Raw genomic sequence first — 24,507 nt, forward strand, 5'->3', positions numbered from 1 at the left:
TTCAGCTTTTTAGGTATGTAACATTTTACTGCGGATTGTGAAAATACGGTGCTTGAATCCCCCTTTTCTTTTTGGGGTGGAAGCTCACAAAGGCATAAAAAGCCCCTGAAAACATATTTCTCTCCCTTCACAAACCAAGACCTATGATAGGTGTCTGCCAGTGATGGAAGGAAATTATTTTTTGTTTTCTGCTAGTGTCTAGTATTGGAGGTGCCGGGCAGGGCAGGATAGTCCTCAGCCCGAAAGCCATAGGGAAAGGGTAAATGGAGGAATGTGGGCAGCAGAAGGTGTGGCGAGTGTTCACTGTGCCCATCGCCCTGTGGTCCCTGGGTGCTCTAAAAGCAGAGGGAGCCAGCCCAACGGGTGATGTTTCAGTGGGCGTTCAGTGGGTAGTGTATCGGTGGCAAATGGTGGGTGTGCAGGCACTGAAAAGGATGGGTGAGGAGAAAATTCTGGCTTCCCTTCTAGAAACCTGGACCAAGCTAGGTTTACACCAGCCATATGGAGAGCTGGAGCAGATGCAATGAATCAGACCCACCATGGGAAGCCTGATCCTTTCCTCAAGAGCATTTCTACCTCCAGCCTTGACTCCTTGCTTTCCCGTTCCCACCTCCGTGGGGCTGCTGGTGTAACTTGGGGAGCATTTGGGCATCTGTCCTCCTCAGCAGCCCCTTGGGACAGAGCTGTCTCCAGGGGCCTCAGAGCCATGTCAGCAGCCCAGGTGGGCTCCCACAGTCAGGAGGCATGAGGTGTTGGCAGCATGCGGAGCTGTGGGGACCCTCCAGTTACAAATACGTCCAGCTCCTTTGTGGAGCAGCACAGAGAGGCAAGGAGAAAGCCACCAGGCTGAGAAGTGCTTTATCAGCTGGCGTGGGGTATTCGCCTTCTGTCCAGGCTCAGAGGGGGGGAACCTAATTCCTGTGTTCCCCTCGGGAACCAGGATGCAGCCTGTCAGGTTTTAGAGTTTGATTTAAAGGTCTGCTTTTGTGTTCAGCACCTGCTGTTTCCTGCCCTTGGAATGGGAAGCCCGTGTTGGTTGTGAGTTGACAGCGATGACTCTAACTCCACAATCTGTCCTGTTCCTCCAAACGGTGTCAGGGCTCAGGCAGCACTTGGCAGAGCACAGCAGGGAGCAAGCATTTTAAAAGCTTCAGGAAATACGCATCAAATTATTTTTTTCTTTTTAGGGTGCAGCAAAGAAAACAAGCACTTTTAAAAGTTTGCCTCCACTGGAGGGCTGGTGCTGCAGGAGCCAGGGGTTGTCCTTGTTTGACGAGGACCTGGATGAGTTGCGCCTCTGTGCCTGGTTCTTGTACTGCTGACCTGAGCTTTGGAGCTTCCAGCCCTGCGACCCTTCCAGGCAATACCTGCTCCCGGTCAGCTATGGCCCTCAGAGCCATAAATGTGCTACCGGTCCTTTGCCCAGTGTTGGCCATGGGGATGGGAGGGGAAGCTGTGCCTTGCCTGCATCTCCCCAAGAGCAATTGCCATATCAGAAGGGGGGGGAAATTTAGGCCTGGCTCAGGGAGAGGGTGTGTAAAACTAACACTACAGCTGCCTGGAAATATACTCAAATGGAAATATGCACAAATTTCTTAAAAATCAGTAAAGCAAATAAGTAGTGTGGAATCCTTAGAAAATCAGAGGATCAAATTTTTGACAGGGAACAGCACTCCACACTGATTTTTGTTTACTAACTTGCAGGCATTCTTGAACAGCCTTCTCCTGTCATCCCTTTCTTCCTCCTCAACATTTCTAAAGGTTTTCCCGGGAAGAGGGGCCAAGGAAATTGCTGATGCTCAATGGAAAATTTAGGAACGACTCTTGTTGAATGAAGACTACTTTTTTTTTTTTTTAATAATTGCAGGGACAAACCTTGTTCTGTTTTCCAGAAAAACTTTACTTAGTTAACTTTCTTGGATGAATCACTGCTGTTAAGAGGAAAGCACTGCTGATCTTGTCTCTATCACTTCCTATTACACTAGTACCTCATCTCCAGAATATGTACTGTTAATCCTGTCTAAAGCCAGTCCCTGCCTTAAAAATTCTCTTTGGCTGGCTGGGGCTGTTGCTACTGTTTATCAACAAGCACAGTTAAAATGTGCTGCTGCTTTTTGCATCGTACCATGATGCGGATTTGTCCAACTTCAACATCAGGAGCTGGATGAGAGGAGAACCATGAGCTTAGTTTGCTGATGCCGTGAATGCCTGCTCCTGGATACTGGATCGCTGCCGTCATGACCCCCTTGCTGCAGAGCCTTGGTGCAGCACGAGCTCCTGCTGCATGTCTGAATGGGCTTAAAACATTCTGACAAGTAGACTGTATCAGCTGGCTTGATGCAAGATCAGATAGTGTTTGTCAGGGCTGTTCCAGCTGTACAGTTCATTGGCGATTACCCATCTTCCCACATCTGGCACAGCCCTGGCACGTAGCACCCAGCTCGCTGGGTAATTCAGTCTCCCTGTGCTTGTACCTAACCAGGACCAATTCTGCACCGTGGGTGACCTGCTGGTGTTCTCACCTGGCAAGGTTGAGGGTGAAGCCATGGTTGGAGATGGGCATACTCGTCCCATCCTGCAGCTGGCAAATACTGGCGAAGGAACAATGTTTTAGGTGGGCAGGGACGCAGACCCAGGGGACTGCCAATGTGCTCGGGTAACCCAGGCCAGGCAAAGCTCTGCTGGGGCATGGACCGCTGGCCCTGACCTGGGGAGGAGCTGGGATGGTCCTCAGCCCCTGTGAACCCAGAGGCAGCTGAAAGCGTGCAGCCCGAGCCTGGAGGGTTTATCCCTGCTGCGTACAGGAGTGCAATATTTGTGGAAGAGGAGATGGGCTACGTTTGCTCAGCAGACCCAGGGGAAGCTGCGTCCTGGGGAGCAGAGAGTGGGAGGTGAAGGGAAAAGCAGAGAGTAATTTAAAGGTGTCCTCTAGTATTCATTTGCCTGCCTGTGCCGTGAGGTTAATGAGGAGGCTGTTTGGGAGCTTACAGCACGGCTGCTGCATTGTGGCATTTGCTAACACAGCTTTTAAGTCAAAGGGGGAGAGAGAGGGAAAGGAATCAACTGAAACTTTTTTTAAATTTAAAATAAAATCCTTTAGATCTGGTGATGCAAAAAATGTGAATAACCTCATACCTGTCAAAATATTTTTTCGAGACAGTTTCATGTGCAAACTGCCTCATTTTCATTGATTTTGCAATAAAAAGCACCCGACTGCTCACCGGGGTTGGCTCTGGCCATGTCCCTCAGTGACACATTTGCAGTTGGCAGGGGGAGGAGGGAGTTCACATGGGGCCAAACACATCCCAAGTGGGTGTTCCTCCAAGCGGGGAGAGCTGCAGTGCAGAGATGCGTCTGTGGTAGCTTGTTGTCCTCAGAAAAGCCCTGGAGGGCTGGGAAGGGACAGTAGTGTCCCTGTGCCAGCTCTCATATATGTTCAGCAGAGTTTTTTCTGGTCCTTAGTCCCACTGGCTCCATGTGGGCTCCTCATGGTTTGAGGAGGGGCTGTGATGAGCTGGGGCAAATCCTTTAAAGCATCTATGCAGCCTGGTGCTCGCAGCAACGAGACTCTGAAGGTGCGGGTCTGCTAGGGCTACTCTCAGCAAAACTGTGCTTTGGGTGTCACTTTGGTGGAGTTGACCATGCATTTACATGTCTCAACCCCCAGTTCCTCGGTTATCTCCTGTGAGAGATGTACCTGCTATCCTCTATAGTCTTTGTGGGTAGCCTGGAAAGAGCCAAAGCCTGGCTGTTACAGGGAGTGCTGGCCAAAAACTCGCTTTGCTGTAAGTGCCTGCATTCGCCTCCTGTATCCTCAGGTGGGTCGCACGTATGAGCAGCACAGCTGGAGAACTCCTGCTACTGGCAGATAAGTGATGTCTCAGTGTGTTCAGAGTTTAAAAAAAATCTACTTTTCTTGTTACAAATGATTTTAAAAAGCAAGCTAATTGTCTAGATTTCCGTTGCGCCAGAGAGTTCATCTTTCCATGTTTGGCACAGTCAGGTTCTAGCCCAGTAGTGGAGCTTTGGTTGCTCTGATGGTAGAGACAAACAGCAATGATCAGGAGGAAAAATGACAGTGACATTGAAACAAAATATACTGAGCTGGGCCGGTTTTCTTTGCAAGTATTTTGCTTTCCCACAGTCGCAGAAATCTTTGCCCGGGGATCCCATGCTGGGACAAATACTCCTGGGACAAGCAGCTCAAAGGCGTTTTTGGGAGGGGAAACATTCTTCTAGCCCAGCTTTGGAAAAGCACACAGAAGTGTAGGAGCACAGGGCAAAAACCCTCTGACCTGTCCCTCCATCTCCTCTCCCAGCAATGGGCTGGGTTCCTCAGGAGCCGCAAGCCCCCATCTCCTCCCTTCTTAACTAGAGCCATCCCAGATACCAGGGTTTTGGCATCTGAATCATACAATCTGCCGGTGACCTGAGCTAGTGGGAGATTTGGGAACTGGTCACCAGGATGCAGAGCAAGACTCTGTTCATAAGTTATGCTGTTGCTGTAACATATGTCCTTGAGGGCAAGTGGCATGAACAGCAGCTCTGAGGTGAAATGCTCCCGTGTGGCTCCGTTCCCCTCGGCAGGGAGAGCCACGCAGAGCCTCGGCAGCCCTTCCCGGCAGCCAGCATTTCGGGTGCAGTCCAGCTGCATGTGCCCGACCCTGGATGGTCGCCATTTGGGACTGCAGCAGAGGAGTTTGTACGCCGAGCTGGGGATGCTGGGGGAGGAAGGCAGCTGGCATGGCTGCGCTTGCAGAGCCAGTGTTGGTGGGCTGACCTGCTGGTAATGATTTGACCTCTTTCTCTTAATTGGTGGGCCCCGGTTGGGGCGATCATAATTATGGTGGCTCCTCGTTGATGCTGAGCTGCACAAGGGTGGCAGACGTGCACGTTGTGTGGGGCTGGGTCAGCTTTCTGACCAAGGGTGTTTTCACGTGGGTTGCCAGAGCCCACGCAGACCTCTGGAAGCAGTGGGTGGACTCTTTATCCTGGGATGGTATTAAAGGCAACCCCGGAGAGGAAAATGCCCTGTTAGGAAGGCATGGAAAAGGAGCGAGGGGGAAGGGAGGTAGAGAAGATGTTTGCCAAGGGCCTAATTAGCATGAGTGAAAAAATGGTGATAGGGTGAAGAGAGGCTGGGAAGGAAGGGAAAGCTGTGTGTATATATGGAAAGACCAGCTGGTGGACAGCAATCAGATGAATGGGAAGAAACCAGAAGCAGGAGAGGAACAGGGATGGGGAAATGGGAGGGGAGAGGGAGAAGGTGGGGAGGATGGTTAGTTGTTTTGAGGGATTTTTTTCAGCAGAAGAAAATTAGGGTTAGGGGAAATGGAAATCTGTGGAATGTGGAGAGGAGAGAGGAACTGAGGGAGGAGAATCTGGCTTTAATATTTCTCCTCTCCTGGGAGAGGAGAAATTGGTTTCAGGATAGCTGTGCACTTGGTTACACCGAGAGGAAAACCTGAACAGTCAAAGCAAGAAAAAGAGGACCAAGGTCCATAAGGAATGGAAAAACAGCAAAGGAACAGAAGGAAACTGTAGAGCCATTTATTGCAGAGAGACTGCAATTGGATTTTCTTTTCCCTACTAAGCAGGTGTAAAAGTGGGTTCAGCTCCCCTTCTCTCTCTGGAGCAACCCTGGGGCAACTGTTCTGCTGTTTCTCTGTTGGTTATGCTGCTGTTGGGTTACATCCATGCTGTGCACAGGTGAGCAGGGCTTGTCCATGGAGCTGTTTTGCATTCCCAGGCCTGCCCCCAGGGGCTTCCCCTGCAGTGCTGGCTCTGGGCCCTGGCTGTGCCTGGGTCTGCAGCCCTGACACCAGGCACGGGGCTCAGAAAGCTGCGTGGTTGGGGGCGATGCTCTCCCTCATGAGCTGTGCCCCAAAGAAGCTAAACCTCTGTGGCAGCCTCCCCTGCTCCATCTCCTAGCCGTGTGCCAGGCGAGAGTTCCATTTTAATTACCGAGCAATAAACTTTTTCACATCCCCTTTGGAGCCATTGCCGTTGAGCTGTGCTGGCGTGCAGTGCTCAGGATGCTGAGCCCCTGGGTGCATCTGCGATGCCCAGACCACACAGCTGGGAAGGAAACTCAAACCAAGGAGTAGCCCAAACCACGGTGCCAATGGTGACCCTTTGGAGGTGGCTGTGGTGGGACCATCTCTGCTATTAGGCAGAGATAAGGCCAGGGTGTACATAGGTCTCTCCTGTTTCTTGGTTTCTTTCTGCAATATCCACCCTCTATAATTCTGGTTATGTGGGTGTAATCACGTATAGAGGTCTCAGCTGCTGTTCTTCCCCATCTTGTACAACAATACCGGTGTGCTGCCTATAGGCTATAGGCAGAGGAAACTCAGATATGATTAAGAAAAAGTTGTTATTGCCTGGATCGTACAGGCTCTGCCCATACCTGATGACTGGGCACATGCAAAACAGTACTGGTAGCCTGGAAACTGGGTTGTAGAAATTTTTTGGGGGGTGTGTGGGGTTTTTTTGCAACTTCATTTTACGTACGTGAATTTTTGACAGACCTGGTGAAAATGTTTAACAGCTTCCACATCACTTAAAACACCCTCTGCTCTTCGCTTACTGTAATGGGGTCTTTGGTAAAATAGAATGAGAACTATCCATGTAGGCTATCAAAGGTGCTCATGGAAAGGGTCCTTCTGTGAAGTATATAGTTTTGCATTTTAATGCACTTCTGGATAGCTCTTGGTTCAGTGTGAGGCTTGCACTCAGCAGAGAGGAAAAAAATGTCTGTTAAGCAGAAGTCATTATCAAAATAATGGCACCATAATACAGGCCTAAATCCTGCTCCTTGTCACCACCCAAGCAGTCACGCTGGACCAAATGCAACCAGGAGTAAAGTGCCATTCCTACAGAAATCTCTAAATCAGCTACAGTGGTGCTGTAAATCAGGAGTGACTCCAAAAAGGCTGCCAGCATCACCCTTCCGCACTTGTCCTTCAGCGGGTGTTTCTGAAAAGGGGGAAGGCACACAATGACCTGTGAAGTCAGGAATATGAGTATGGTGTGGTCCTACGTACGCCAGCGCCCTGGGCAGGACTCTGGCAGCCAAGGGGGAATTGCTCCTGGGCAGCGTTTGTCCCCAGCAGGACAGCAGGGTGGGGGGGCCCCGCACCTTTGCGGCTACCCATCGGCAGGGTGATGCTGTCGTGCTGCCCTTGATGCAAAATGTACGCCACTGTGCAAACATGGTTTTGCCTTTCATGGGGGAAGGAAAAATCCAGGACTGGGCAAAACAGAAAGCAAGGTGATCCCAGAAAAGTAAAGTGAATCCTGTTTGAGGACATAGGTGATGGCAATGGCCATGAGTGTTATGAGAAAATCCTTCTTATGTGGGTATGTCTGCTGTAATATAACTGCTTCAGGCAAAAGGCACAGTCTGATTTGGTGACAGATAAAGGCTAAGTGAAACTTTTTTTGTTTATTTTTCTTAGCTTTACTGCTCATAGCTGGAGTGGCTGGGTTTCTTCCACAAAAAACGCAAAAATTCAATTACATTGAAATGGCTGAAAACTAAAGAAAATTAAAGCCGAACTTTCTTTTTTTCTGAACTTCTGCTTTCCTAAAAATTTCAAACACCACTTTGTTTTGAACTTTTCTTCTATTTTTATTCAATTTTAATTAAGTTTAATGAAAAACCTTAATGCTGTGGTTCAGTACAAAACCAGGTATTTAATTTCACATCAAACTGAAGTGCTGGTAGCAATAATAATCATATTAATAGCCATTTTCATAATACAAAGAAAGGGACATGCTGAGGCTGGGGATCTTGTTTGGAAGGGGAGACTCAGTGGGCACCCTGGTGACAGCAGCAAGAACGCAAGTGCATGTGGTGGTCTGTCCCTTTCATTGACAGAGTAAGATCATACAGTCAAATCGTACAGTCACTGGTCTTACAGACAGTGTGGCCCTTCTGGGATGGAATAAGGAAACTACAGTCCCTCCTTTTCTGCCTTTAAGAGCAGTTCAGGACTCTGGATCACACCGATCCCCTCCCTTCTCTCCATCCAACTACAGGAGGCCAAAGTGATTTTGCTTGGTGAAAAACAAACCACCCCCAAACCCCAGAAAAAATACCAAACTCCCTGCCCCAGCCGAATTGGGTATTTTTTATAGGGTGACCTTTTGAGGGAAGCAAACATCATCAGGCAGAGCAAGCACCAAGAGGGTTCTACGTGATACGTGATAAACTGAAACCATACCGGGTTGGGTGGTTTAACTGTTTTAGCAGCCAGACGCAGAGGGCTGGAAGGATGCGGGGATGTACATATAGCCCTGCCACCTGTAAGGACCGAGCCTGTGATCAGAGTGATGAGCCGGTGGGTCCCCGACCTCCGCTACCCAGGGGTGCGAGCGGGGAGCGGTGACCGGCGGCAGTCTCGCCCTCGGCTCTGCCTGTTGGCTTCACTTTTAACGTTTTTGTTTCCTGTGTTGTGGTGGACGGGTTCGCAGGCAGCGCTTCCTGCCAGACATCAGTCGGGGACCACAAAGCGAGCTGGATCAATAGTCTCGCCGCTGTGATGTCCTTTTGATTAGTGCGGTGTCTCGGTGGCTGGATCCCGGTGTCGTATCGGCCGCCCTTGGCTGGAGGTATCAGCCCGAGTCAGGCTCGGCCTGTCTCGGAAATGACAAGGTTTTCTGTAACATCCCGTTATTGGCAACTTCTACTTTGTGTCAGATACAGACAGTGGACTTGTCGGTTCTCATCTGCCAGAGGAGAAGCAGCTATAGATATCTCCCCTATGCAAATCTGCGCAGCCAAGCAAAGAGCACAGCCACTCACGGCGTGTCAGGGTCCCCTCCCGGGTGCCCAAAGATCTCTCTGGTTTTCTGGTCAAGAATCATTATACCAAAGACACACTCTTCTCCTCCATCTTTAGAATGAAAAGAATTTGTAAAGGCCAAAACACACTTCCAAGTCCTCTTCTGTACGTTATGGGTTTGAACTGCAAGGTTACGCTTGGGTTGTTCTCTGGCTTTTCCTGGGAGCAGGATGTTTATGGAAAGCTCGGTTATCACATGTGCGTTTGCGAGATGAGAGCTGAAGAAAAAACCCACCCAGCGTTGCAAAACATTTGAAGAAGCTACAGGGATTACCTGCCTGGGCCAGCTGCTGCGCTGGCGTGGGAGCAGGGGCAGAGCCCACCGCCTCGCTGCAGTGGCATCTGTGCTGCCCTCAGCCCAGCCCGTCTTGGTGTTGGGAGAGTGTTTCCCCGTCCGTTTTATAACTAAAGGCTGGAGGATTATGTTCAGCCTTTGACTATCCAGTTCCCTTTCTCCACTTCTTCAGACGGCGTCGCTCCGAGCGAGACCTGCTGGAGGTGGCTCCAGCCACTTTCTTTGCTCTGGCTCTGACAACTGGTGGCCAGCAGCCGGCCCGCCTCGAACTGCTGGCCAGGCAGGACGCCTCTCAAACAGTGGATGAATAAAAATGGATATATAGGCTGCTCCTGGCCTTATAAGTGAAAAAAAGAGAAAAGATTTTCACCGCACTGCTTGTTTTTATTTTTGTTGTTACCTTTGCGAGCACAGGCGGCCGTGGGGCAGTATGAGAGGACGCGGGCTGCGCTGTGAGGCGCAGCTGTTAAACTGCTCAAAATAGTGAATCTTTCACCATTTTGGTCAAAAGCATCCTTAAAAGCGAGGCAAACCTTAGCATTGACTTGAAGCGCAGAGCATTTTACGTCTCAGTTTGTCTGTGAGGCCAACTTGGATACCAGCTGGCCCCCCCATAGCAGAAGCATGCCTGGGCTGCCCACCTCTGGCAAAGCTGAGACCCCCTGGCAGGGCAGATGTCAGGAGCCAGCAGCCCCACTGCTGCACAGCCCCCTCCTGCTACCAGAAGGTGCTGGCATGTCCTGATAATCCCATCTGTTAAAAATGCTTGATGTAATTGAGGAAAAATGCTGTTATTTACCTTTTGCTCATCTCAACTCAGTTTGAAGAAAAGGCTCTGCTCTCTTTGCTTGGGGAGGACATTGTCCAGAAAGGTTAACGATAGAGGATGTTTATATGGGAACGGAGTTTCCCAAGGAGGGAGCTGGGTGGAGGAGATGTGTCCTCCAGTCGTCATTTTAATTTCCTGTTTTTAAATGACCGGTCTCAGCCTTTTAGAAAGAATACAGGGGCAAGCTGTGTTGGATGTGTGCTTTGCCATCATGACAGTGTGAAGTGAATGAACTGATGCCTCCAGGCCTGCTCATGGAGGCCCTCAGGGCTCAGAAGCCCAGCATCTGCCATGGGTTGGGTGGTCCCGTCTTTGGAAAACAGCCACTTGCCAGAGGGCACCTTCAGTTTAACAACAGGAGGGGTGTATCAGCGATGTGAGACACTTGTTCCACCTTTAGTGCTGCCTAGTATGATACGTGCCCCATAAGAGCTATAGGGCATTTGATGTGGTTACCTGATAGGCTCCTGGACCTTCTTCCCCACTCGCACCCATGCAGTGGCTACACCCAGCCCTGTAGCAGCACCCAAACCTCTTATGGGTCTCCAGGGGTGTCATGTCAACCTGCTAGCCAGGAACTTCGATGGACAAAGACATGCCGGCCGTCTTGCTGGAGGTAGGGTCTGGAATAGTGCTGTTTTGCCTCCAGATGCCCAACCAAATTTATGCATCAGCACAGCCTCCTTGCCCATCCTGAAAACCTGAGAGAAATCGCTCCATAGCTCTTCTGCAGAAGGCACCGGGGAGAGGTGGGGACCTAAGCAGTTTTGGGGCACAATTCCCTGTGTAAAGACACCATCAAAGGTTTGGAAGATAGGTGTGAGCCAGTAAACTGGAAGGGCCATTCCAGCTGCCCATGGTACTGGACTGAGGTTGGACATATTGATGGAGCAAGGTTGTTTGTACCAGCGAGAGCTGCATTATAAAGGGGCTAGCAGATGGATGCCTAACACAAAGGACTGAATTCAGTGCTGACCCGCACCACGTGCAGCCCTTCAGTGGGCTGGCGTGGGGTGCCAGTCAGCTTTCAGTTTGTCCCCAGTGAAGCCCTTATTCTAGTTGGACTCTATTATACAGCATGGGTTTTGCTGCATTAGTGGGAATGGGATCAGAAACACCTATATGGGAGACACTGCCCACAAACAAAAGTAATTTTTCAGTTTTTCACAATTTGACTAGTGTTTCCGGGGAAAAAAAAGGCTCCTGATGGTGATCCGTGTCTAAAATTTCTGCTAGGTAGCTGCATCCTGCTGTGTCCTGCCCTGACCCTACATCATTTTCAGCTGTCACCGGCTGTCCCTTGCTCTTGCCTTGTGGACTGTGTGAAACAAAACAAGAACAAGTACAGCACAAAAGTGCGAACGGCCTGTGCTGCAGACCTCCCTCGGGCTCTCTTCAAGAACAGAGGCCGGGAGCCAGCGGCTCTGGAGACGTGCCCTGGGTGAACTCCAGGAGAAGACAACTTGCTCCGCACGCCAGCAAACAGCCTCTCACCGGCGCGGCTGAGGGGCACCAAGCTCCTGGCGCTCGCTAAAGCAGCCAGCGTGGGGTCAGGGCACAGCAAAGCGAAGCCTGAAGGTCTCTTTGTGGTTTCCAAAAGGGTGGGTTGGACTTCTGGGCAAGCAGCACCTCTGCTGCTCCTGCCCGCTCAGCACCCTGCCGCCTTCTTGCCAGGGCAGCACGGGGCTGGGGAAGCTCCTCCTTAACTTTCTCATACAATGCAGCAGAAAGTCTGTTATTTCTGCATAGCCTGGAGCTCAGACAAGCTACTCTAAGTCTGGGTCTGGCTGCCTGCAAAAAGCATTACCCAGCTTTTGTTTGCTTGGCTTTGTTTTCCCTTTTGTTTCCCCCTCTTATCTTTTTTTTTTTCATTCCGAGTAGGGGGAGCACTTGAATCCCCAGCAAATCAGCGCAAGATCGATTTTTAGCAACGCCTAACGTATCCGTGGCTCTCCTGCAGTCAGAAGAAGAGAGCAGAGGAACTGTGCTGAGCTGCAGTGCCGTGGGGTGCCTCCGTCGTCCACGTACACCAAGGTCGGAGCGGGCAGCCCGTGGGCAGCGAGAGCGGCCGCTCGTCCTCCTGCCCGCTGCAGCCGACTCGCGCGCCCTGTGCTGCCTCTGACAGGGACCCGGGTTTCTGTCCATATATACATATATTTCTAACGTGTGGCAGAAGCGACGTCAGGCTTACCTTTGGGTGGTTGTGGGTTTTTTGGCACGGCGATCATTTGACCTCTCTCCCTGCTCTGCAGTGAAGAGGAAGTTGACTGAATGTTTGTTACATTTTGTAGATTACGGATGCCCATCTACAGCATATGTTTACAACGAATTTATAGACCCCTATAAAGGGGCTTACAGGCATTATACTTAATTAATGTGGCAGAAATTATGTTATTGTAATAACTGCCTGGCCTTTAGAGGTAAAACTCAGAGCCAAGGATTCCCAGATGAATCATCTCCGATAAGAACCAGAAATGACACAGGACATATATTGTATAGTGAATTTGTTTGGATTGGTACCTTTAGGGTATTCAGCCTTGCCAAATCTCTGCGGAGCTGACACAGTTTATTACACATTTTCATTTATTAAGAGATTATTTGACTGCAGTTTGTTGTTTTATTGTACAGCAGGTGATAATTTTACACTAAATTAACTGTAACATCTCTGTTAGGAACAGGCCAAAGAGGATTCTTGCTATGATGCTAAATACTAAGTAATGGCTTTTATTCATCAAGGGAGTAATTTACTCTCATGTGCAGGGCTTGAATAAGACTCTCCACCAACCTGTTATTAGCCTGTGCGTGTATGCGGTTCAGGTTAGGGTTAATGGGTCTTGTGCCAGTGCAGGCTGCCTCTTAGAAACAGATATCTGTGCTAGCTCGCTACTTTGAGGGTTGAGTAAAAAATGGTTCAAGGCTACCACATCTGCACTTAGGCAGACAAATGGCCACTGAGGTCTGGAGGTGGGTGATGCTCGTCGTGGCAGCCCAGGAGCCCAGCTTTTAGCATCAGAAGAGGTTACAGCTGGGCAGGCAAAAAAGTGAAAGCTCCTAGCACAGCCTGACTCCTCAGTAAAATAAAAAGATGCTGTTTCTGTTCCTGGCTTAAATATTTGTTATTTCAACTGTTAATTCAACCAGAAAAATAATTTTCAAACCTTTTATAAAAACAAAGGAAAAAACGAGCAACAACAACCATCCCCCTTTTCCCACAGAAATTAATAACTATTGAAGGAAAAATATTTATTCAGAAGCCCCTTTTTCCATTTAAAATAGATTACAGATGAAAATAATTTGCTTATCCCTTAATGAAGTCCATTATACCAGACTAGTTTCATAGTCTGTCTCACACAGATACCGTCGAGTTAAGCTTTGTGTTGGGAGATGGGAATTCCACACCAAATTGAATTGGAGACTGAAGCAGGAACAATTATGGCTGCAAATTATTAAAGCTTTGCTATATTGGAAATTCACAGCATGCTTATAGTGGTAACTTACTATTAAGAAGAACCATACTACAAAGCTAAAAATAGAGGAAAAAATCAGAACCATATTGCTTTGATCACAATTCCATGTTTAAAGAAAGTAATCATTGGCGAAATAATCCCCTTCCCAACTGCGCCGCGGATTAGCTTTGGTTAATGCTAACATTTCCTTTATATGGATCACATCAAGGGAAAAATTATCAATTAAAATCTAGGGCTGAGTAAGTAATTCATTGTAAATAATTTACTCGAGGGAACCCCCTGACACACACACGCTCTTTCTCACTTATGACTTTTCTGCAAGCACACCCTGACTTTCAGCACATGATACTGGTGAGCAATAACTTACCGAGTGGTTAGCTGTGAGTTACACACATTTGTTCTGACTGGACAAGCAGATGAAGTCTTATATTTCTACCTGCTGAAGGGATGATCAGAGCTCCTAAATTAGGTGTCCAGTGTATTTTTTTTTATGATTAGTTATTCCAAATTGTCTTCTGGGGAATATTTTCTAGCACTCCTTTTAAAATTCACTACTCAAAGATCATTCTGCGGCAAGCTTGTTAGCTGGAGCGCTCACAGAAAGCTGCTACCAAAGCAGTGCACATCCACATGCTGAGAATATGAAAAATTATTCTTAACTACTTTTTGCAGTATTCCCCAGATCTGAAAGCATTGAATGGGCTTGTCTGGTTTATTGATTTGGGGGTGTTTGTTATTGTTTTTGGATGAGGGAATGTGAGACTATGTAAATGGCTGTTGGCTATTGCCTTTTGGGAATGACATTTGATTTCTTCCCCCCTCTCCAATTTTTTGGAGTCCCTGTTTGCTGCGAAGGAAACATATAGCCAATTTCCAGCTCATCGTTAATGTGGGTTTGGGTTTTTTTTTCAACAGCAAGGGCAATACCAGCCTATGAAACAAAACTCTCCCAGGCACCAGGCCTGGGAATTAAGTGTTTGTGAGTGGGAGGCTCTGCCTGTGCATCCCAGCTCAGATGCAAGCATTTGGGGAAAAAACGTGTGCACTTGAGAGCGGAGGAGGTGCATGGCACCCCATGGACACCAAAGGCACACCTGCGCAGAAGGTATGTTTGAGAACGAATCCTTTGCTGGATAGCTTACAAAAGCTGCTGCTCCTAAAGCCACCAGCAAAAAAAGATGAGCAAATCTGGGAATAAACTGAGATTCAAACAAATCCTTTGTGCACATTCAACATATCTTTTGTGCAAAGTTGAGAATTGAAATGCATTCGATCCTTTGAAGGAAGTTACAGTCAGCGCATTTTTAGAGGGATGCGGTCTTGTGCCTGGACTGGAACCTTCAGGTCCCTTCTGCCCTTGCCTCTGTAACAGCCCAGTGAGGTACATCTCTGTGGTTTTTAGCTGGCACACAACAGCATAGTGGGAGCTTGTAAAGCCCTGAGAGATCCCTAAGTGAGGGCTGTTCTACAAGGGCCCACTGAGATTACAACAGACAGGATTGCAAACAGTGATGTTAGCTGGCATGAGTGACATGAACATCAACTAGATCATGTCTATTTCTAACATCCAGCAAAATTATTAGAACCACTACTTTTATCATCAGCAAGGATAAAAAAACCCTAAAAGGATAGGGCTACTATGGGACATCCTATACAAAATGATGCTTGGAGGTTGCACCACTGTATATGCTATTAAGTTACATTTCTACCTATCTAGCATCCCTGTAGCCTGCTCAAAGAGCTGTAAGTAAAACCTGAGCAGCTGATAACCACTTCACAAATGAAAACCTTGATTTTATTTGATGGTGTAAGACTTGAGTAGAAAATGGGGGGAAAACACAGAGCAGAATAAATTTTATTAGTAGAGTAGATGTGGCAGAATAATTACAATTTCTGGGAGAGTCTTGGAAACAGCATAAGAAGGCTGGAAAAGAAATAGCAGCTTAAATTTTGATTGTCTGTTTGGGGTGATAGTAAAGTCAAGAGTGCCATTTCCAGTCTAAAATCCTTATATCCAATACTACAGAGCATTAGAGCCTAAATAAGGATTTGAATACAAATGTCTTCAACTCCGGCTCACCACAAAATTAAAGGATCTGTTCCAGGAAATACAGTATCCGCATGAAGCGACCCCCCTAGATCTATGGCTTTGAAGCTTAAGTTTTAATTTGGGATTAAGAAAAAAAAAAAAGTTGCACAAGGCCCTGCAGAAGTCTGACATGGTGTCCTGGAAGAGATCCTGTGCCGCTGCCGGCTCAAGCAGAGCTGGGTTGGAGGTCTCCCCACTTGCCCGCCCCGGAGAGGGAACGCTGCCCGCGGTGATGCTGCTGGTGCGAGAGTGATTCAGCTGCAAACACAGAGAGAAACGCTGAATCCAGGACAGGCGGGATGGCACACAGGCTGGCTGTGCCCCAGCAATGCTGGTTTTAAAGCCAACCACACGTGTTTTGTGTTAAGGCTGGCCTCCCTCTGTCCAAATGCGTTGCAGATTATGGATGATGTGGGCTTTGCATGGGTAATTTTTTCTTTCTCATCTTGGTATAAGGCAGCCCAGGAGACACTATCATATATGATGTGTGCATTTTTCTTGCGCTCTGTGTTTCATTTACTCAAAAGAGCTTCTTAGCAGCCCAGATACAGTAGGTGACCACTTCCATTACTCTCAGCGTTGTTCAACGTTATTATTTTGCTTGTCCTCTTTTATGTGCAGGCTTGAGTGCACTTGGAAGCCCCAGGCAGAGCTCACTCATTTAGGGACATCTGAACTGGGGTAAAATAAGATATCCAGTAGGTTTTACCATCACGCCTTTACCTCCTAGTGTAGACAGAGCTGGCTGTAGAGTCATCTTCAGTAGATGCCCATGGGTGGCCCTACCAAACAAGATGCCTCAGCGCTGGAAGTGCTGTGTCCCAGCAACGGCGATGGCAGGGTCCTGGGATGCAGGGGATGCTGTTAGCTGAGCTGCTTTGGAGCTGCGGCTGGGCCACGGCTCCAGTGCTGGGCCACGGCTCCAGTGCTGGGCCAGCTGGCTCCGGGGTTTGTGGCCTCTGTGGTGTTTTCCCTGGGTCAGTGTCACAGACCCGGCAGCACCGGGAGGCTCTGCCTCGGGGTGACAGCGGGGAGTCACCGACCAGCCGCACCGACAAGCTGCCAGCTGCCCAGTTGCTCTGTAAGCAATTCTGAGCTTGGGTTTTGGTTTTATTTATTCGGTTACATAAAATATTCAAATTTGAAAAAAAAACCCCAAACCCCACAACACCTAAAGATATTTCCAGAGAACAGTATTTTCCGTCTGCTCCTGCTGGGCAGGGGCCCTGGCCCTTCGGCCCCTGGGGCAGCAGTTTCCATTTTGAGCTCTGATGTTCTTCGGTCAGACCTGGCTACAGGAGCCTGTCCAAAATAGGGGCCTCCTAAGCCTGGTTCACGAGCCACTTGCAAGCTCCACTCCAAGGTGAGTGTGTGCAAATTCACTGGCTGTATTCCTTGTCTTTCTTGCTTGTTGTGCAACTAAAGACTGGTTTCTGAGTGATCCCACTGTGCATCCTGAGTCCTGCAGGGAGACATGCCAGCACGAGCCATATTAGTAAAAAGAGCTAGTAAAAGGGTAGACAACTTTATTTTAGCCAGTGAGAGAACATGTGCATCGCAGCTCAGCTGTGGGCTTGGAGGGCCAGGGAACCTTTGGTGAGGGGCTGCTGCTCGGCAGACACGGGTTGTAATTTTTTCACCTGGAAGAGCTGCATCTTCCCAGGGAGGGAAGAGCCTCCGAATCCCTCCTGTGATGTCTTAAAACATTTTGAAAATTTTTCCCTTTTTCAAATAAAGAACTCATTAACTTTCTGTTCCTCTGAGTCCCCGTGCTTCCCATTCCCAGAGGCATAACATTGAGCCTAATCACCAACTAGAACAACTGAGGCCTTTATTTTGGTGTAAAGCTGCATGAAAAAAAGAAAGTCCCCTGTGTATACAGCTGTAACACTTGCATGATTGTAAGAAAAATGGAGGAACCCACAACTGATTTCCAAATCTGCGTCTTCCTTTTTCCTATAATGAGCATGATGCATAATTTACACGGGCAAGAAAACGTATGAAGCTGATTATTTTTTTCTTTCTGTTTGTTTTCATTCAGTTGCAGAAGGGCTGGAACTCCAGAAAGCTGAGATAAGAGCCCTACCCTTTCCTTGCTGTGGCGAGCACGATATGGAGGATGGAGAGGAACTCAAGGTACAACCGTGAGGACTTGGTTGGGTCTTTCCAGCAGCTATCCAAAAAAACCCCGTCTTGTCTCTTTCCTGTTTTGAAAAGGAAGAGCATGAGAGCCATGGTGTGAAATGCTTAGCGGTGTCGGGGGCAATCAACGTCTCAGTCACCGAGATACCTGCCCACACCCAGGACTATGGCAATAAACTGCTGACTACAACCAATATTATAAAAATTCCTCCCTGGATGCCTTAGACACATCAGTGGTTTTGCATGTGTCGAAGACTCACTGGGCGATGACATATTTCCTCCCTGGGTTGACTCATGAGCTGCTCCTCCTGGTTATTATGAAAGTTGGAAGCACTTTAACGTTGCCTGCTACAAGTACATTTCATGGAAAGAGAGAAAAATCTCAATATTATTTCTGCATTCAGTGATTTGACCCTTTCACTTTTGCAGTTGGTGAGCTTTGCCACTTTGACATTTATTAAGTAGCTTGTTAGTGGCAGAAGCAACGACAATAAAATTTGTGTGTTTAATTTAAAGCAAACAATCTCCACTGTTAATTTGGCCTTCAAGGCCTGAAGTAAACAACCGCATTTCAAGGGAATGCTACTAAGGAAAGAAAAGTCTGTTGGGTGCTACTTTTTTTAAATGATGAGACAAAATGTTTAACGGTCTAAAAGCTCTAAGCCCCGAGTTGTTACAGGGAGATAACAGCTCCGTTAATTAGGTGATCAAATAATACTTTATTAGTAAATTCTTGCATCGGTCTGGCATGGCTTGTGCTTGTTTATGAGACATGTGACTCTCTTCTTTTGAGCATTTATAATATTCCAGTAGGTTATTTAATGTAATTGCCGTAATTCTCTAATCCGTATATTTTCATCAGTGTTGTGTGTTGATTGTGACCTGGTTCAGGGTATTTGTCCGTGCTGATTTTCAGCAGCTGACAGGAAAAAAATAAGAGGTCTTTTCATGATGGGCAAGTTTGCGACTGATTCAGCCCTTGTTTTCTGTCACTCACCAGGAGAGCTGAGACGGGTAGATCCATGTACTTGAGCTCATTCCGAGTTAGCACCACGCCAGCACGTGGGCAGAGGGGAAAGCGAGAGGGAAGAGGCTGGATAAAGCCATTAGGGCAGCTGACAGGGAGACCAGGAGCCGACCCAGCTCCCCTGCCGCTGACTCCTGAGCAGGGGCAGTTTATATGGGGATGGACAACACCTCCTGTTGCGGCTGCTTGCCCTGCTGCACGGACGGTGAAACCGCCCGTGAGCTGCTGATGGCCAGAGCTTACAGCCTGGTGGTTTAAGGGAGACTAAAATCACTGCTGACCCACCTTGAAACGTGGGCTGTAGGCAGAGCGCTCAGGCGTGCGGCAAGAGCCGGCGTGGGGAGCCGGAGGGACGGCGGCAGAGCTCTACCAGCAGAAGTCACCCGGCCCTCGAGTCAGCGCCGGGACATCTTGCAGGGACGTGGGCTGCCCAGATTGAAATCGCTGGTGGATTTAAACCAGACCTAGCATTTCGCAACGCAGCCTCTCCCTGTAGTTGCCGTATCCGTTTGTATATCAGGCAGCTCCTTCACAGCCTGCAGTACTTTTAACACGTAATATACATGTTTATCTCAATGCAGGATAGACACCAATTAACACTGCTTGTTAATGAGGGCACAATCAACTTGAATAACCTTGAACCACCGGGTGCACACAGTGATGTATGAATGAGAGGTTAACTGCAGATGACAGCTCATTTCTTTTTGTTCTTCTGCCCAGAACATCCTGCCAATACACGCATTATAAATAACGCGTTCTTGTGATGGTAGCGGGGGCATTTCAGAAGTGAGTGTCGCTTCTTTGTTTTAGGAGTGCTTGCATGACATTCGGGGTTTCAGCCTTAATACCATCTATTGCCTCGGCGGCTGGGATCAGCAGTTTCCCCCCAGGATCTCCACTGCTGGTACCCTCGACCGCAGCCCCGTTCTGCTTTCTGAATTAGAAAGTTGAATGTGAAACAGATTAACTTAAAAACCTACAGAAAAGGGCAAGTGGCATTTTTGATGTGCCTGAGACGCCCGGGCCCATCTGACTCACAGTTCACAAGTTGCAGAGCGGTGTCATTCGTAATTCGTGTTAATGCTCACTTGCTCACCCACCCACAGCTGTGTTATATACTGCTTTTCCATGCAAAACACTCAGCCAGCAATAAAGCCCGGTTACCATCACGCTATCTCCGCTCTCGCACAGATTATGCCACCTCAGTGTTCTTTCTGTGGGGAATATATTTACTTGCTGTAAGGAGCCATCTAGTGAGGGTTTACTGCACATAAAATCAAAGTAAGCGTTTCTTTACTGTTTCCAGGCAATACCGAAAGAAAAAGTGCTATTTTTCTTTTTCCTCCTCCCCCCCTCCATGTGCTCCTGCTGCACTGGAGCCACAGCAAAAGCAAACAGCTTGCGCAGGTGAAGCTGTGTGGGACTGAATGCTTATTCCTCTGGCCACCTCTTTACAAAAGACAGGGAGCACGCACGCTCACCCTCGCTCAGCTCTGCTCTTGAGGTACCCACGCGGAGCAAGGAAGAGTCCCAAAGGACCTGCCCTCTGCGCCGGCAAGAGCGAAAGCAAAGCGAGTGGGTGGAGAATACAGGGAAGGGCCACGCTAGGCAGAAGTGAAAGGCCTGGTCCCATCTTAGCAAATGGGGAGCGGAAGAACAGAGCAAGCTGGTGAAGTGCCCCTTGTCATGCAGGCAGCGATGGCATAGCCGGGAACTTAATGCAATTTACAGAAGAGCCTCAATCAGCAGACAGATGAAGACAGCCACGTTTGAACGGTGGGCACTTCTGTGCTAGTGTTTTGTTTGGTTTTTTTTTGTTCTTTAAAGAACGATGAACTTCAGCAGATGAAAATGTGAGGGTAGAGTTGAGAGTGTCAGTGCACTACAGAAATTTGAAGTTACTGCTCCTGGAGCATCAAAAGTACAGCTACATTGCAAATCTATATTGTTATGAATTTTACAGTTTGCAGAAGGTACTGAACACACCAAGTTAAATATTAAGCACTCAGTGAAATGACAAGCAGCTTTTCTACAGGGTAGAAGTAAGATTTTGCGTTGTGCTCTGAAACTATACCCAGTGGGTGTGGCTGGGTGGAGGGAGGGGGTGCAGGACCAGCATCATTCATTTTGGTTGTACGGAAGCAGTCTCCAGGCTAAATCCGAGCGGCCACAGGCAGCGGGGTCTCCGTCGGGGTGTGCCTGGGATGCTCCACAGCAGGTGATGTGCTGGACTCTCTATCGTGACATTCACTGTGGAGCCTCCTCCGGTCCCTGCGAGCCTCTTGGGGTGGGAGTTTGCAAGCAAACAAGCAGCTGCGCATCACTTTGAGCAGCCTTATGCTGTGCTGGCACTGGAGTAATCCTCCCCATCTCCTGCCTGTGTATTTCCAGCACTGGTTCTCAGCTTTTCCATCCCTCCATAGCTCAGCTTGGTGCTCTCCCATGTTGTCCTCGGCTCAGTTGCCTTAGGGACAACTGGCCAGCCCTGGATGGGAGAGTGCCGAGTGTCAGCTCTTCCGTAGGGCTGAAAAAAATGGCAGGCACACTGGAGGAAAGAGATGCTGAGGCATTTGACACTGTAGTACACAATAAACAGGACAGTAATTTTTCATAGCTATACTGCATATCAGGATAGGGAAAGTAATCCAACTTTTATAAACAAGCCTTTATTCTACAAAACCCAGACACGCTCTCATGCACAAGAAAATGCACTGAATTATGAATGCCTGTCATTTTACAATAACCTTTTTTTTTTTTTTTTTGGGAAAATACAAACAACGAAAGTTTTTTTTTTTACAGGGAGAAAATCCCCATTTTTAGTCTGTGGAAAGTATTTGACTACATCAATGATTAATAGGTTTAATGTAATAGCTGCAACTGAAATTTAAAAAGCAAACAAGCCAAACAGAGCCGAATGGATTTGTTATAATGATTTCATTAGGGATTTTTAAAAGTTTGCTTTATACTTGCAGTTTGTTGTCAGAAAGAATTGGCTGAATTCAGTCAAAATGGTTTGTTCTTTGTCTGTCCGTGGTCACCATAGCTACCATTTCAATCTGTTAACATATGTGGTATTATTTTGTTCCTTTCTCTTAAACTCTGCTCACAGATGCTGTCAAGATTTTCCTTTGTACATATCTGATCGGTTCGTGCCAGGTTTGGCTCCACGCCTTTTCAGATGAGAGCCTCTATGATGAGGACGAGGTGGTTAGGCACTTAGTGCAGCAATGGAGACAGAAGGAGAAGCTGGAGTGGGGATGGCTTCTACTCCACTATGGCATGGGATCTGTGAGAAATATCTTGGGAAGATGTTCTCAGAAGTGTATCTTTTCCCTGGAGAGGTAGGTATTCCCTGGATGTGCTGTGGCAGATCTTCAGCTGCCGTAAATCAGTATAAATGCATTCATTTTAGTGGTGCTGTCATGCCTGCTGATGGTCAGGTCCTGTGATGTTGCTCATTACACAGGTTTTGGGTAAGGAGCCAAGAGATGAAGGGAGGCATGGCTACATAATTTTAAATAAATAAGTAATAAGATTGTATAGCCCCTATGCTCTTGCTCTTTCCAGTCTTAGAAAAGGTTCAGGTTGACACTGAGTAAGGAGGTGAATCCACTCTGTACAATGGAGGTGACTGGAATATCTAGTGGAGATCAGATTATCCACACTTCACATTTTAATTGGCATTGAGTGGGGAAAAGAGCCAGTTTTCTCTATTGCTGAATGTGAAGATGATTGAGATGGCTTCATTTTCTTTCCAGCTGTGAAGCAGGCAGGTAAATGTATTGATGTGAGTATGTATGCAGTACAGTTTATAGCGGGGAAGCCATAAGAGAAATCAGATAGTCTGGAAAATACACAATTTTCTTTCACAACAAAGCTCTCACAGTAAAGAGTAAAGTTAAGGTGAGTCTGTCTCCTTTTCTTTTTTTTTTTCATCATAGTATAAAAGCCTTTTTTTAAAGCTCTCTGGATCTGATTTTCGGAGCCGCTGAGCACCCTGCTCTCTGATTTCTTTTAACTGGAGATGTCGGTGTTCAGCATTTCTGGCAGCCAGGGCCCCTCTACTAATGCCTGCAGAGAGTAGCTGGAGAAAGTGTGAGAAACATTATTGTAATGAGGGGCTAATTCTGCCTCTTCTTCCTGCCTCTCAGTGCAGATGAAAGAGTGCCTGCGAGTCATGTTATGTGCATGGAGAAAGGGAATTCTGTTTTACTGGCTCTGGCTCCCCAGGCGCAGGGATGCTCTCCTAGCACAACTCACAGTAAGTCACATCTGTATTTCCAGTATAAGGCCCATTTTTAAGGACTCCTAGTTCGGCTATAAAAATTCACTTAGCGTGCATGAATAGAAACCAAATTGACAAGATAGACCATAACTGCTCTGAAAGGGCCATTAGTTCCTGTCATATGAAAAATCCACGTTTAAAAAAGCGAGTATTGTTCACATTTGCACAACAGGCTGTAACTGTTCCTTCTAAGTCATTATAGCCTGTACAGAAATAATCATTTTCAAAATCACTATTGATACCACAGGCACAGAAACAGCAGGAAGCAGATGCCTGTGCTTGATATTAATCCAGAGCCTTCCAGTGCCTCTGAGCAGGTTCGGATCAGTCTAAACTGTACATTTACGCTGATGTAACTGAGAAGAGGAAGACCACAGTACAAAGAATTGATGTGATGACTGGGAGTTTGGTGCAGGGTTTCTGGTGTCCTCAGATGAATGTCAGCGGTGCAGTGGCTGTGAGAGTGTACCAACAAGTTGTCCATTGAGAAACACCATCCATCCCCTGTGCTCAGCGCTGCTGGGGAGGGTAGGGGAAATGCATCTGTATTTGGTCCTTTTGGTGTTTAATAAGGGAAAAGCCCAGGGCAGATAGGAATGTAGCTCTTTTTTTAATTGTGATTTTAAGATGTACTAGGTTATGGCATTTTCTAAAATTGTTTCTTTAAGCCAGTGATTAATCCCTCACTTGATGTCAAATTGAAGTTTCTTTGATTTTTTTTTTCTTTTCTTTTGCAGGTTTTCATGTGTTGCAGGTTTTCCTTAGACAAATAGTAGTGAGGAACTCACTTTGATTTCTCTCTCCTCCCCCTGAGATTGCTAGCATTTGAGATTTCCAGATTATATTTGGAATGAATGGAAGAGAGAGTGTAAAATCAAAGGTTGGCACTAGAGTCCTGATGAGTTGTGCTATGCCTTAGGGGTGTGTTCATGGAAACACTGGGCCTGAGCCTTCTTGTACTGGTTTTACAACAAAGGGGATTTCCAGGGATTTCAGCAGAGTGATCCCCATGTTTGTCAGAAGGATGTGAATAAGACGACTTTCTCTACTCCCACGTGTGCGTATGGACATACCAACCTATACATTTTTACTCTCTTACAAAAGTTTTCTTGGACCTGTGACTATGCGTTTTGAGGGCAATTTCAGATGAATTTCTAACAGTTCCCTTTCCCATGGGAATGCCAGTGGTCAGAGGCCCTGTAGGATACCCCTGGCTGAATTTCCCTAAGATCATGCTATGTCATGGGAAGAGATTGGGCTGAATGGTGGAGTAAAGGGGGCTGTGTTGGCAGAAAGTCAAACTGGGGATTTTTTGGTAGGATTTCAGGAGCAAGCAGCTGCCTCTCAGCTGGACCTCTCCTCCCCATTGCTGGGATTACAATAGCAGCAAGGCAAGTGAAGAGGACCTTCAGGGAGGCAGGACACTGCCTGGCTGAGGGACTTCGCTGCAGGGTTTCTGCTGGAGCCCTGGACACCAGAGTGCCTCCGTGGGAGCGTGCAGGCAGGGGGCTTGCCTGCCAGGTT

General features: G+C 47.7%; 1 protein-coding gene across 1 annotated transcript in view; it reads left to right on the plus strand.

Annotated features, from left to right (window-relative positions):
* Positions 1-263: 263 nt before the first annotated feature.
* Positions 264-24,507, plus strand: part of RCOR1 (REST corepressor 1) — a 119,991-nt gene continuing 95,747 nt past the window's right edge. The window contains exon 1 of the mRNA XM_010584030.1: positions 264-438. Coding sequence (XP_010582332.1) covers positions 264-438 — 175 coding nt within the window. The remainder of the gene's footprint in view (positions 439-24,507) is intronic.

The sequence above is a fragment of the Haliaeetus leucocephalus genome, unplaced genomic scaffold (assembly GCF_000737465.1).
Source record: "Haliaeetus leucocephalus isolate CR32 unplaced genomic scaffold, Haliaeetus_leucocephalus-4.0 Scaffold932, whole genome shotgun sequence".
Taxonomy (NCBI): Eukaryota; Metazoa; Chordata; class Aves; order Accipitriformes; family Accipitridae; genus Haliaeetus; species Haliaeetus leucocephalus.